At 40.6% G+C, this 15553-nt stretch overlaps 1 protein-coding gene across 6 annotated transcripts in view; it reads right to left on the bottom strand.

Moving 5' to 3' along the window:
- The window catches only part of SGCD (sarcoglycan delta), a 669010-nt gene that overhangs the window by 181949 nt on the left and 471508 nt on the right, over positions 1 to 15553 (bottom strand). For all 6 annotated transcript variants that reach the window (XM_064366556.1, XM_012433867.2, XM_012433873.2 and 3 more), the window contains one exon: positions 363 to 450. In XM_064366556.1, the coding sequence (XP_064222626.1) occupies positions 363 to 450 (88 nt within the window). The remainder of the gene's footprint in view (positions 1 to 362; positions 451 to 15553) is intronic.

Here is a 15553-nt window from a genome sequence, read left to right as displayed (position 1 = left end):
CTTTGTAGATATGTGTTCTTCCCTCAACCAATCCAACACAGCCTGTTTTTTTCCTCCAGCATTGGAACAAGAAGCTTTTCTTTGGCCGAGCACCAGATGAAGCAGCTGGCTTATATTTAGGGGCCATGTTCTGTGAAAACCTGCTTTTCTGACCCCACTAAGTAGGTATCATCGGCTATCATAAGTGTAATATGTGTACAGATGGGATTCTACCCTCTAGTAGAATCATGGAACACATGCTACATTCTCTTTCTCAACACGATGTGTTAGCAGACTTTACTTTCAAGTTTATATGATGTTTCCTTTAACCATTAATTCTGTTTTCTAAGTGGCAGGCACTGCTAAGTTCTCCCTTTTCTTACCTGTTATCAGCTGAGTTAGCACTTTAGTCTGGTCATTGAGGATGTTCACTGTAACATTTCTGGCCGATTTGAAGTACAGGGCATTACCCTGCAATAAGAAAATAAGAGAAACACATGAAAATGATACATTTCTAAACAAAAAGAACTGTCATTACAACTCTCCAAGGGGCTGAACTGACTTTAGCCAAATTCCAGTTAATGTGTCTTTACTGGAAAACTCATGTCTTTACTCGAAACCAAATGTTTAATGATCCCTATATACATGATAATTACCATCTATCTAAAAGAGATTTCCCTCAAAGAAATAAATACACACACACACAAAATACTGATTTCCCCAGAACACACACACACATTATGGTTGACTCAGAGACAATTAAGACACAAAGCCCATTAGATCTTACTGAAAATATTAGTTAGCCTTCGTACATAGAATGATCAGAAATGAACGGTAATCTCCTAATATCATTGTTTTTTCAAAGGAGCCATGCAGAATCCTTTTAGAAGAGCAGGAAGCTCCTGTAAAACACCCAATATCTTCCCCTCAGGCATACCCACCAACTATAAGAATCCTTTGTGGAGATGTTTGCAATGCATGTATATAAAACCCAGAAGATTTGGTGTCTGCAAGGACGACTCTGCCTCCCCTTTCTTCCTTGTCTCATCTCCATATTCCTTTTCCTCTAGGCCATCTGGGCCTGTATCCGCTCTGCCCTTTATCTGAAGGGCTCCCCAACTCTTTCACAGAGTGGTACACATTTCTGGGCATGACTCAGAACAAGGCTTGGCACACTTTTTATTAAAAGTCCTGACACTAAATATTTTAGGCTTCGTGGGATGTACGTCCCTGTTGTAACTACTCAACTCTGCTGTTTTGGTGGAAAACTGGTCTTAGGTCATACATATTCGAAGAGGGTATGATTGTATTTCGTTAATATTATTCATGGAAAATGACATCTAAATTTCATATAATTTCAATTTTATATTTAAATTTTAATATAATCTGAATGAGCACTGACATATTATTCTTTTTCTGTTCTGTCTCCCCCTCCCATCACTCAAAAATATAAAAACCATTCTTAGATCACTGCTGAATGTAGCTGAAAGGCAATTGCTTGCCAATCCTTGGTTTAGAAGTTGTCCTTTTCTTAAACTAAGCCATAATTAAAGGATGAATCTCTGACACAGAACATGGAAAAAGGAATCTGGCAGTCATTCCTGCCTTTCTGAGCCTTTGTCACCATTTGGTATATACCTGCCTGAAAATTCAATAATATCTCAATGCGTTGAGCCCCAGATACCTAAAAGTCATGGTGCTACAAGTCGTGAGAAAACAGAAGATTGGCAAAGCTCAGTCTTTACCTTCTAAGTCTTATATTCTAATGGATACCAGGAGATGGTCACAAATATGCTAGGCAGAGAATAACAAGAGTGATTAGGGAGCTACAGGATGTTTGGGGAACTTTCCTGAAGGGTGACATTATTCTCAGCTTGGAGCTGTGGAATGGGAAGCAAAGAAGAGTTCCTGAAGGAATGAGCTAAGCCTCGAAAAGAACAGAGATACAATTTCATCAAGTTGAAATGAAAAAAGAAGGCCAGGAAGGTAAGAAAATTGTGGGCTGACTGTCTAATGTCTTTTTTCTTCTAAAACTGCTGTGGATGCAGACTGGATTAGCCAGCCCAGTCCAGCCATCTGCACATGGCAGATCGGCAGCCAACACCCAGCCCCAGGTAGCGTTCAAAAGTGGAGGAAAGGGGAGGGAATGGCAGCCACCATAGATTGACAGCTTGGAGTCCTAGTCTCTCTCCCATAAGGCTAACTGCTAAAATGGATCACCAATACTCATGACCCATGCAGGCCCTGAATGATCAGTTAACCTTGAGTGAGAGAGCTATTGGCCTCATGTCGGGAAAAGAGACAATGACTTCTGATACAGGGCAACCATAGATTCAGTGTAATACCCCACAATGGTTTAAAACTAAAATTCTTCCTGATGACAAAGGCTTTAAAAAAAAAAAAGAAATCGGCAGAGTGCAGTGGCTCATACCTGTAATCCCAGCACTTTGGGAGGCCAAGGCGGGCAGATCACGAGGTCAAGAGATCAAGACCATCCCGGCCAACATGGTGAAACTCTGTGTCTACTAAAAAAATACAAGAAAATTAGCCGGACGTGGTGGCATGCACCTGTGGTCCCAGCTACTCGGGAGGCTGAGGCGGAAGAATCGCTTGAATCCAGAAGGTGGAGGTTGCAGTGAGCCGAGATTGCGCCACTGCACTCCAGCCTGGTTACAGAGCAAGACTCTGTCTCAAAAAAAAAAAAAGGAGTCAGAGAAGTACATAATAGTATATTAGAATTTTTTCTCTCTGTAAAGAAACAAATATTAGTCTAAACCAGTTTCTTGGTCATTGTCCCTTATCAGTTCTGTTTAAAACTTCAAGGCTGGCTATGTTGGCTCATGCCTGTAATCCCAGCACTTTGGGAGGCTGAGGCAGGTGGATTACCTGAGGTCAGGAGTTCGAGACTAGCCTCACCAACATGGAGAAACCCTGTCTCTATTAAAAATACAAAATTAGCTGGGTGTGGTGGTGCATGCCTATAATCCCAGCTACTCAGGAGGCTGAGGCAGGAGAATCACTTGAACTCAGGAGGCAGAGGTTGCAGTGAGCCGAGATCGCGCCATTGCACTCTAGCATGGGCAACAAGAGTGAAACTTCATCTCAAAAAAAAAAAAAAAAGAAAGAGAAGAAGAAGAAGTAGTAGTAGTAGAAGCAGAAGTAGTGGTGATGGTGGAGGAGGAAGATCCCATAATCCATAAACATGTTGTTTAGGAGGAGCAGGAGGAAGAGGAGGAGGAGGAAGAAGAAGAAACTTCAAATAAAGTGAGAATTCAGAACCTGGACAGGAGGTTATTAGAAATTAGTGTACTATTTTTTTCATATATTCAGCAACCTGGCACTGCAGAGAGAAAAGTGGCTTGGAATCAGAGAACTGGGCAAGTTAAATTCCAGTGCCACTGACTAGTATGTGACACTGAGCAAATCACCAGACTGTTCTGCATTTTATTCTTTGCATTCTTCACCATCAGCACCAATATCATCATAAGCTCATCACTGACACAACGGAACACTCACTATGTATGTACCAGGTACGTAGTAGGAGCTCTGGAGTCAGACTGCACTTGCAAGGTGTGTGGCACTGAGCAAGTTACTTAAGTGTTCCAAGCCTCAGTTTCTTTAAATGAATGATGACACAAACATTAACTATTAAAATATACATATTAGAATTATTAAATTCCACATATAATTACTAAAACACACGTGGTCCAATGTTGGCACATTTTAAGTCTTCAATAATTGTTAGGGTAAGGAGAGGATGGGGGAAGGGAGAATAATGAAAGAGACAAGACGAGAAAAGAAGGGAGAGAAAGAAAATAGGGTAGAAGGAGAAAAAGAGGGTGAAAAGAAGACCGGGAGAGATGGAGAGAAGCAAGGAAGAAGATCTTGCTTGTATCACTTAATCTTTCCAAACCATCTGTAGAATGAGTCAGGGGGTTTCATCCATTTTCAACATTCTCTGTTTCCATATTTCGAAGGGTCACCAGTTGGCTCATCATTGTCTTTCAAATCCCAGTATCTTCAAATGTTACCTGCCTGCACATAGTATTACTTAAATAATTCTATCACACAAAAATCTCATAACAGCTTTGCTCAAGAGGGCTGGGCGCATTGGCTCACGTTTGTAATCCCAGCACTTTGGGAGGCCAAGGCAAGTGAATCATCTGAGGTCAGGAGTTCAAGACCAGCATGGCCAACATGGTGAAACCCTGTGTCTACCAAAAATACAAAAAAATTAGCTGAGCATGGTGGCAGGTGCCTGTAATCCCAGCTACTCAGGAGACTGAGGCAGGAGAATTACTTGAACCCCAGAGGTGGAGGTTGCAGCAAGCTAATATCATGCTATTGCACTCCAGCCTGGGTGACAGAGCAAAACTTCCTCTCAAAAAAGAAAAAAGATTTACAGGAAGAGGTATAATAAAACCATCCTTTTTTTTTTAAAATTACCATGTCAAAATGTTATAGTTTAGAGTTAATTGTTCTAATACACTAATATCCTGAGAAATAGTTTTTGCTACATCAGGATTTAAACAAAGAGCCTCATTCTAGCCTGGGCCGTGCTGCTATAATCCCCTCATATACCTGATAACAGAGAAATCACCAGGAAAAAAACATGAGTCAGCTAACGTGAAGAGCCTCACATGGCAGCTAGGTTAGTGCAATTTTTATTTTGCTCTCTGAATCTGTCTGCTGAGACTAAACCAGGAAAATACCAACTGAGCAAAGCATCCTTGGGGTCTCTGTGGTATTAGAACAACTAGGAGAAACTCTCTGACGTCCAGTGAGAAATTAAACTTTGCCCTCTCAGCCTCTTCTCTTTCCCCTGCATTTCCTCCCACTCACCACTGCAGCCTCCAAGCCTGGGGAGGTGAATTTCTATCTCAGGAGCGGGTGACTTTCACTAGCTGACCTCAGGGCAGCCATCCTAGGACAAGGGGTTTGCAGTGACCTGGAGGCTCAGGTCTTCTAGGCAGAAAGGAATCTGGCAGACCTCTGCCTGATGATATTCAGAGCTCGTACCAGGTCAAGGCAGTCTATGATCAGTCAGCCTGCATTATTCTGGACATGGGAAGGCCATGTGGAAGATACAAAAGGAGGTAACACACATTTCACCCACATGCAGAGGATAGTCCATATCAGTATTCCCCCTAAATAACTAAAGTGTGCAGCACTTCATGCTGAAATTCTCATCACACAAACACTTGGATGGAGAAGAATCCCCATTATGTCTCTACTTCTCTAAAGCAGAATATGCTGAAACCTTTTCTTAATGAGTTGGGGCCACTAAAATAAACATTATTTGTTTCACTATTTCCTCCATTGGCCACTATATGCACTTTGCTATTTGAAGACTTAATGGCTCCATCATGCTGACATTTTAAAATTATTTTATCTGATTTTAGAAAATGTAATTTATGCTTACAAAAAAGCAGTACCTGTAAATGTCAAACACTGCAAGGCTTATAACCAAGAATAGCAATTCACACTTCTCATCACTGCAAGAGCTTTCAGCTTGTCTGGATGTTTTTCCAGGTATTTGTCTTTCTGTAGCCCCAGATGTGTTTCTCTGCTGTCTCTTGATTTGTCAACTTTGGATGTTATCCACTGAATTTCTCCAATGGTATGAACTCCTCCATATAACTGGTTAAACTAATAAACCAATATTTACAGTTTACATAATTATAATTATGTGTATATTGTTCACAGCTGAGCCAAGTAGTGTACTTTAACTACATTTCCTTTTACTCTTTTGTACATTTTTGTTCTTTTTCTGGATTAAAAAGGATTCATTTAAAAATTACTTAGTTTTCTAGTTTTTCATTTTTTTTTCTTTCATCTATTGTTCAGTTCCTTTTCTTTAGGTTCTATTTTCTGGGAGATACCTCCAACTTTAAGTTCTAATTTTCGGTTGATTTTTGTTTGTTTGTTTGAAACAGGCTGGAATGCAGTGGTGCAATTTGGCTCAATGCAACCTCCACCTCCTGGGTTCAAATGATTCTCCCACCTCAGCATCCCAAGTAGCTGAGACTACAGGTGTGCACCACCACACCCAGATAATTTTTGTATTTTTTGGTAGAGATGGGGTTTCATCACGTTGACCAGGCTGGTCTTGAACTCCTGACCTCAAGTGATCCAACTGCCTCAATCTCCTAAAGTGCTGGGATTACAGGCATGAGCCATCATACAAGGCCAATTTTCTGTTGATTTTTAAAAACATTGCTACTATTTATTTCATGAGCATTTAAAAATTCTTTGAACTTTTCTTTTTCTATCATCCTTCACTTATTTGATTGACAAACTATCATCTGCTGAGAAAATAAGAAAGCTACTGAAAGCTCTGTGCTTCTGGAAGGATAAACCTTGCCTTGGGGTACAATGGCAGGGATTTGGCCAATTCATAGAGAACTTTTAAATGTGAATTGCTATGGGCCAATTAGCACCCCTGGGCCAGGTTCAAAGAGGAATTCTCCAAACTCCTTCTGGGAAGGTGGTACGTTCAACTTTTGTTAAATATAAGCATTCTTGGTGAAAGAGAGGGCAAGGTATTTTGCTGGTCAGTGGACAGACTCTGCTGGTCAATGGACAGAGAGGGCTGGGCATTTGCTGGTCAGTGGACACAGACTTCTGTTTTCAGTGATTTATTCCTGATTTCATCTATGTTTGGTGGTCCAAGCCCACAGTTCCTCTGGTCCAAATTAGTTTCTAGAAAACAATCCTCCTATCTTCTACTACATGGAGAAGAGGCACTTGCCTAGCTGAGTCACCTGGAATGGGGTCTGGGGACAGTTTGTTCTCTAACTAATCTTTATGCAGAGTTTCAACCAGCTCTCTTTTCCAGCCCTGCTTCAGGGTGCATGGTGACCTTCCTCTAATAGCTTTTTATCTACTAGTACACCTAGGAACAAAATCATCCTGTTCTACCTCCTTGACCTTCAGGCCTACAGGGGCGTCGAGTTCCTGTGCCTTTCCAGGACACTGTACCAAGGATTCTTTCAAGCCTTTTGAGCTTCTCTCACTATAAGATTGTAAATTCCAGTTTCTCAGCTGGAGCTACCTCTGATTTATTCACCATCTTGTAAAATTTTGTTGACATTTCTTGTCTATTATCATTCCTTCTCCCTTTCTCTATAACCACATGAGTTTAGTCCTTTTTAATTTTTCTCTACTATATCTTTCAGTGGGGTTTGTGAAGGGGAGCAAGGACCTATGATTTATCACTGCTCTCAGTTTGCCTACCTCCAGTGCCAATCTCATACTACTGCTTTCTTAAAAGAGAAGCAGGTTAAAACTGTGTATAAGCCAAGAGCAGGTGGTCTTTGGCCTAGGACCCAAGTACTTCTCTCTTAAGGATTCTACATAGTAGAATGGAGTCTCTGGGACAAGTTAGATACTGTCATAGGCTCTGGAGAATGGCAAAAATATGATCTTTATCTTTAGAAAGATTGTAGCCCAGGGGAGTTAATTCAAAATAACCATGACAAAACTGTGATATCACTTCAATCAAGATTTATGCTCTCCTGGTATGAAAGGTGCAGATTTTGATATTTGTATTTGATAGCAACCATATAATCATAGCCTGTTTTGAAGTGATGTGGCTGCCAGAAGTCACTAATCTTGATAATCCTAAACTATGGTATATTTTCCTTGCCCTCTGAAGAGCTAACAATCTGATCTGAAAATTTAGATAAATAGTGAAAACCGCGAGATAGCACATGAACAACTCCCACATTCAGGAAAGGCTTTGAACTCTCCGTGTGGCTGGAATCCTGAGGGGAGACTTCCCAGAGGAAAGCTTGGTTGGTTTTCACCTTTTCCTCCTAACAAAAGGGCAGGCTGGTCACAGCAGCACTGTTTCTATCTAACACTAACTTAGGTAACAAGTTAGACTGTCCTTGTGAAGTAAAGGTTCAGAGTGTGAGCTTTGGAGTCAGACAGATTTGGGCTTTAATAACAACTCCACTAAGATCTACAGTAACTGGGGTGGCCTTGGGTAAATCATTTTTCTTTGAGTTTCAGTTAAGTTTCTTCTGAGTCTATGAAATGAACTAAAGGCTACATAATGATGTTGAAAAAAGACCCCCAAAATCAAGAAAAAAATCTATGTATGTACATTACCTGCAATGACTCTAGAAACACTTTAAAACTATGAACAAACAAACAAACAAATGAAGCTACATTAGGAGGGCTCATTAGAGAAATGTCTGACACTAGTTTGGGGCCAGAAATCCTCCACATGAGGCTGCAGCATCTTTCAATGCAAAGAAAGGAAATGTTTACAAAACAAAAAACCCAAAACCTTACAGTCATAGGTGTCTGTCAACGGGACACAGAAGACAACTGAAAGAGTTCTCAACAGCTAAAGCTGAAAGCATTTGAGAAACAAAACAAATAACGTAGCATTGGATTATAATCCAGATCATAAAATAAATATCCATCAGTCTACACTGATATAAATGATCAGATAAATAAATGAGGAAGAATAGTCAAATCTACCCAGATAGAGGAATTCCAAAAAATCGACAAAGATAAATCCTCACTTCTTAATGGTGATCTGTGCCTAGTATCTTCACTTCAAATGGCACAGTATAGAAAGGGATGTAAAGGAGTAGTTTTATAGTTGAGATATTGGACAAACACTACCTCAGCCAGCTGAACAAAATCAACATCAAGACTGGTATGTTGGGCTGGGTGCAGCGGCTCACGCCTGTAATCCCAGCACTTTGGAGGCAGATAAAGAGATCAAGACATTGAGATCGAGACTACCCTGGCCAACATGGTGAAACCCTGGTCTCTACTAAAATACAAAAAATTAGCTGGGCACAGTGGTGCATGCCTGTAGTCCCAGCTACTCGGGAGGCTGAGGCAGGGGAATCGCTTCAACATGCAGGAGGCAGAAATTGCAGTGAGCCAAGATCGTGCCACTGAACTCCAGCCTGGCAACAGAGCAAGACTTTGTCTCAAAAACAAAAAAGACCGATATGTCATGTTGATAGCGTGCACCTTTGATATGACAAAAAGACAATGGCACATTGCCTCTGTGGTCTTTCTCCTCAAGCTTCATAATCTCCATCTAAACATGAGGAAATATCAAATACCAGTGGACGGCCATTTTACAAAATACCTTACCAGTACTCTTCAAAATTATGAAGGCCATCAAAACCAGAGAAAATCTGAGAGACGATCATAGCCAAGAGCCTAGGGAGACATGACAATTATACATAACATGGTTTCCTGGATAGACTCTTTGGACAGAAAAGGAATATTATGTAAAAACAAAACAAAACAAAAAAAAACAAGGTAATTGAAATAAAGGGCAGACTGCAAACTTCAGTTAATAATAATGTATCAATATTGGTTCATTAGACCGGGTGCAGTGGCTCACGCCTGTAATCCCAGCACTTTGGGAGGCTGAGGTGGGTGAATCATGAGGTCAAGAAACCGAGACCATTCTGTCCAACATGGTGAAATCCTGTCTCTACTAAAAATACAAAAATTAGCTAGGTGTGGTGATGTGAGCCTGTAGTCCCAGCTACTCAGGAGGCTGAGACAGGAGAACTGCTTGAACCTGGGAGGTGGAGGTTGCAGTGAGTTGAGATCGCACCACTGAACTCCAGCCTGGCGACAGAGCGAGTCTCAAAAAATATACACATATTAGTTCATTAATTGTGACAAAATTTAGCTATGAATGTTAGATGTTAATAGGAAAGCCTGAGTTTGGGATGTATAGAAACACCCTGTTGTCATTTCATTTCACAGTTTTATAGTACATATAAAATTATCGTAAAATACAAAGTTTTCTTTAATATATGAAAGCTGTATTAGTCTGCTAAATTCTAAGATCTTGAGTCTCAGGAAGAGGCCTTGGAAAGACCCCCATCTTTGAGTAGGCAGGGCGTTTGATGCATTGTGGACAAACGATTTCACTTTTGGTTTGATCACATTAGAAAATTCTCCCTTATACTGAGACAAAATGTATTTCCATGGGATTTTGCCTTTGGAACCACTAAAGGAACAGTCTATGGGTCCTCTCACAGCCAGTTCTTCACCCAGGGTTCTCTCTGCACAGCGACTATTCTGGTAGGCTTGCAGAATACCAGCTAATCAGAACAAGGTGGCTTCTCTGCAGAAGCTAACACAACGCATTTGTTGCAGTGATCTGTGTTTACTAAAATAATACTAACTTTGAATATCACCTGGAAAAAAACAATTTATACAAAGTGAGATTTGTCATGAAAATCATTTTCAATGGGTAGTTTATTTTTCTTCCGCAAGCATCTGTACTATTAACATTATTATTTTCAACAGGATGCCCTACGTTGTCTCTGAATTGATCCTTTTAAAAGCATAACAAGTTACTGCAAAACACTACAGTTATTTCTATTTTCTTGGAGTCTCTTTATAAATATGCTTGGGTGGATTTCTATTGTTTTGAAAATTTTTTCCAGTCATGAATAATGAAACTACACTGTGAAGTTCTTTCTCAAAATAAGCTGGGAAACAGTCCAGTTTTCCCATTGTAGCATTCCTATTCAGCTACTCGCAGCACTCTGCCCAAATTTGGGGGCATTTTGGCCTCTCTCAATACTTCACTAAGCTTAGCTGTTTTGTCTCAATGATTCCTTTGAGGGGTCATGTTTGTGTGTCACCACTGCAAGGGGACTGCCAGCTTTTCTAGTGCCCTGCACATTCCTGGCACCCATTAGGCTTCCAATAAATATTTGTTGAATAACTGAATGCTCAGATCAAATTAAGAGTCAACAGAGTGAGAGTTATCAACAAAAGAAGTAATTAAATAAAGGTTGACAGTAACTATCAAACAATTTTCAAAAGGCAAGCCACTAAGTGTGAGTGATGTGATAATCTAAACATAGAAAACCCAGTGTGGGGAGAGGAGGCCGTATAGATATATAGTCAGGAAATATTGTTCACTTCCTAATGCAGCACAAGGAATGGTAGAAGATACAAATTGGACTTGAGATGTTGAGTTTCTAGGTGACAGAAAGAAGCAGCAACACACATTATCACCCCAAATTCTTGCGGACATAAAGGTCAAAAGATGCCTGGAATCTTTGCTGGGCTTGTAGCACTTATCTGGCATGTGGTAGTGAATGTGCCCTCTTTCAACTGCCCCTTATTAATCCACTGTATGAACATTTTAAACTATCTTCTAAGCATAAAGCACTGTCCTAAGGGCTGAGCAGGTGGTGCCTGGTCTGCTAGAGCTTACAAACTACCGGGGGACAGAGACACTGAACTGAGTTTTGTAAGATCATATAATTACAATCTCAATGTGTTCAGTGAACACAAAGTTAGAAGGTGAAATGAGGTCATATGCAGTGAGACCTCCTCTAACTTGGGTGGTCAGGAAAGAAAGGCCTTTTTAAGAGAAAGACATTTTAGCAAAGATCACAGGGACGAGTGAGAACTGAGTAGTTGAGCCAGAAAACAAAGAACTTTTCAGGCAGAGACACAGACAAGTGTATTTGCCCCTCTGTAAAAAAGAGCTTGGTAGACTTAAGGGACAGAGAGAAAGACCAATGTGAAGCTCTTTCTCAAAATAAGCTAGGCAGAGAGTTTGACACATTGTGCCTTGAGTTTGATGCTCAAGGCACAGAGAAAAATTTAACATTGCCCGTGCTGTTCTCTGATGAACAGGAATGTTTAATTTTGATCTAAGAAGATGTTTATTTCTCCTAATGGATTGTGTCTTGGGATTCCACCAACAAATCCTTTCCTTTCCTACTTCATTTTTTATATTTTATTCTATCAACATTTGAGTTTTACTTTTCATATTAAGTCTTTATTCTCTCTGGAGTCTACTTCAGTATGTAGTTAGGTAGGAATTCAAATGGAAGGGTTTCTTCAACACTATCTGCTAAACAATCATTATTTTTCCCACTAACACATGGTATTACTTTGGCATATATTAATTCCCAAATATATGTGAGTTTGACTCAGACTTTTAGTCTGTCTTACTGTCTATTTGCTCTTGTACCAAAGTCGTATTATTTTTGTTTCTATGGCTTTGTGGTATGTCCAGTTATCTGGTAAGTCATCTACCCATTTTGCTTTTATACTCCATTTTGAGGGTTTTGCACTTTCTTCAGAAATGAGAAGTCACTGACGAGTTTTAAGCAGGAGAAGGTGTGAACTAAACATGATCACTTTGGTTACTTCGTGGAGTCTGTTAGAAAGAGGAGTATATGATATGAGAGGCCAGGTAGGAGACTACTGTAGTCACCCAGCTAAGAAATGATAGCAACCTGAACTGGAGTGGAGGTAGGGGAAGGCAGGTTACAGTTTTAGAACTGGCAGGGGTTGGTAACTGATGGGGCTTGGGAATGAGAAAGCGGACAGAGTGAGGGGTAACCCTTGTGTTGCTTGGCAATTGGAGAGGCAATAGCCATTTACTGAGCTACAGAGCAGGAGGTGAGAGAGTGAATGTTTGAAGGTGGGAGGCTGAGGGGCTTAAAGATTCAGCTTTGGAAATGCTAAGTATGAAATGCCTAGGAGTCTGATGGATTAGGGTGCACAGTTGGTATTTCCTTCAAACCTACATCATGTTTTTTAAGTTCCTCTGTGCCTTCCACTGTATACTAAAACTCCTTTATAAAAGTGTTCACAATTACACTATCTCAGCTGTCAACTATCACAAAATTCTGTGCATTTCCATGTTGATTCTTTCTGGCAGCTTAAAATTTGCTTTCTTCTCTCTCTAGACATCATCAGCAGGGATCCTATAAGAGGGCAGACATATTAAAACACAATTGTTAACTTAAAGGTAACATCTCAAGGCAAATCTCTCATAGTTTGAAGGTTACAAGAATTCCAAGAAACTTCTCAGGAAGTGAAAAATCAGTGGTTCTCTTGCTCTGTGTGTGTGTGTGTGTGTGTCTGTGTGTGTGTGTGTGTGTGTCTGTGTCTGTATGTGTCCAAAGGGTAGTGGGGAGAGGGACTTGAATTACATACATAGATCTAGGAATGAGGAAATTAGAAAGAGACATAAAATTAAGTTTTAATTCTAATTTGCTATTCAAGCTTTCCTGAAATGTAGCAAATTGCATAGGAGAAAAAAAATACTGATATATTTTCTTCTTTGGCGCTAAGGTCAGATAAGAGGGGTAACTGGGATGCCTTGGCTAAGAATGACTTCCTCAACATCCAACCCAAGAGCTCAGAGCAACAGAGTGTAACCTGGACTCAGCTCTGTGGGAGTGCAGCGTCGCAGAGATTGCTTTTGGGTGTGTAAAGAGGCAGATGTTTTATCCTTACATGGCTGTGGACAGGAACGGTACAGCTCAATTGATCGCCCTTTTATGCATCCATCACAGTACCAGGAACTCTAACAGAGCAGTATGAGAGGTAGTCTAGATCCTTGCTCTGCATTTGGAAAGACAAAATTAACACTCTCATAACAATCCCAAACGCCTAAGAGATCAGAAACAGACTGGGAAGGTAGCACTTGACAATGCACAATGCACTCTTCTGCGTTTCTCAGGTGACAGGTTCATCTTCACAACATGCAAGACAACGTCTCTTCTAATGGCCTGAGCCTTCTTGCTAGCATTTTCCAGAGTTCCAGAAAAATCTTTCCCATAATATGTAAGTAGCCCATTCCATTCTCAAAAATAAATTTAAAAAATTTGAGCCCCCAAATCTTTGTGAGTAACATAGTTAAGGCAATTCAATAGACTCCCCCCTACCTTCTAGCTGCACAGTCCATGTGAGTATTTTATTTGCTCTGAGAAGTCCTATGTCAACATAATTTGTTTGCCTTTGTGCACTCCATTACTCCAAAATTTATTTAATCATTTTTTTTTCTTAAAGTACATGTTAGCGAGAAACACCGTAGGACTCGTTTTAGGGAATGCTAATTTAATGATTGCTTTAAATATACAAGTTACGGCTTAGCTATCTCTGGTTTATCTCTTTAAAACCATGAAAGGGCTTAGTAGAGAACTGACATCTGATGGACTTTCAATAGAGCTTGCTGGATGGCTTCACGTCTACAATCCTGGTGAGTAGGTATAATTGCCATTTTATAAATGGGGAGACTGAGGCTGGGTGTGGGGCTCAACTTACCCAGACTTGCGTGCTGGTTAGTTCCAAAGAGAAGACTAGGACTGTGGAATGTGGAGTCTAAGCTGTGAGAATAAGAGCTGTGATGAAGGAAAGACTTACTGGTTGGACAGTTAGGGAATTCTTCATAGATAGGGAGAGAGATCTGACCAGGGTTTCTGAGAAAGCGCAATAAGCAGAGAGACCCCTGCAGTTCAAGGAGGCAGCTCTGTCTCTTCCCCGTCAGGTCAACCATATTCCAATATTGAAGCTTTAAAACTTGACTGATAGCAAGATTAAGCTATGCTTTTAACACAGACGGTTGATTTCATGGCACAGATTGCAATACAGACAAGACTGTTCCACCCCTGCTTTTTGTTACAGAAACTCTGTGGGCTAAACTTCTCTGGGTTTTAGCCACATTTGCAGACAGGGTTCTTTCATGCATGGTGTCCTTGGCCTTGCAGTGGCTGAGAGCACCCCCAGATCTGAGAGCACAAGTCTGGGCTTTGTGGCTGGCCCCCACACATTCCACAGTTTTACTTGCATATTTTCCCTCCTTCCATCAGTGAGGGCCTGTTGTTTCGGATTTTGATCTTTCACAGAATGGTGCATAGCATTCTCAGGGGTCAAAACGCCTCTTTCAGGAAAGATTTGGATAAAGTCAATGTGAGTTTTTCAGAGAGAAGTGAAAGTTGAGGTTGAAATTACTAATATGGAGAGAAAAAGAACTGGTGCATAGAGACCGGCTCACGTCATGGGAGAAATACAATTTGATTTGCTATAGAGGAAGTATGCCCGGTCTAATGCTGACTGATTTGGAGGAGGTATGACCTCTTAAAAAATCAGAATAACATAGGGGAAAAAAAAAACCCAACCCCAAACTACTAACCCTGGAGTTACTCGAGCCTTTCGTTGTGGTGTGCTGTTGTGGTTAAGTAGGGCTTTTGAGGTACAGAGACCTGACTTAACCTCCTAGCTGTACTATTTCTGAACTAGTAGCCCTAGACTACACAGCCTCAGTTTCCTCAGCTGGCAAATGGGGATAATAATGTACACAATGGAGACAGTAACAGTACCTCCCTTGTGGAACTAAATGGATTAAATAGCATGTATAAGGAATTTAGCATCATGTTTGTTCCTCAGAACTTGTATTTTTAAATAGTCTGTTAATTTGGTACCGATGGTTGCTAAGCTCTGTCAGCCCCAACAAATTGACAGTGATGTTAGGATGTGGTCGGTTTTCTGCTTTATATTGTAGTGGTTAAGAGCATGACTTTAGGCAGGAACTAGTACCTGACCATCCAGCAGCTGTGAAGGTGGGTAACTTAACCATTCTATCTCCATTTCCCCACCTATAAAGTATGGGGGATGGAACAGCACTGCCTCAAAGGTATCTGTGAGAAGATAATATATGTAAAACAGACAGCATGGTGCCAAGTAAAGGGTGAGCACTCAATATGTGCTAACAGTATTTAATATTAAAGAACAGGAAAGGGATGGGTGCTACGGTGAC

The sequence above is a fragment of the Aotus nancymaae genome, unplaced genomic scaffold (assembly GCF_030222135.1).
Source record: "Aotus nancymaae isolate 86718 unplaced genomic scaffold, 86718_ANA_hifiasm-v0.15.2.pri h1tg000064l_1, whole genome shotgun sequence".
NCBI classification, from domain to species: Eukaryota; Metazoa; Chordata; class Mammalia; order Primates; family Aotidae; genus Aotus; species Aotus nancymaae.
The sequence above is the reverse complement of the archived record's forward strand: the minus strand, read 5'-3'. Positions and strand labels throughout refer to the sequence as shown.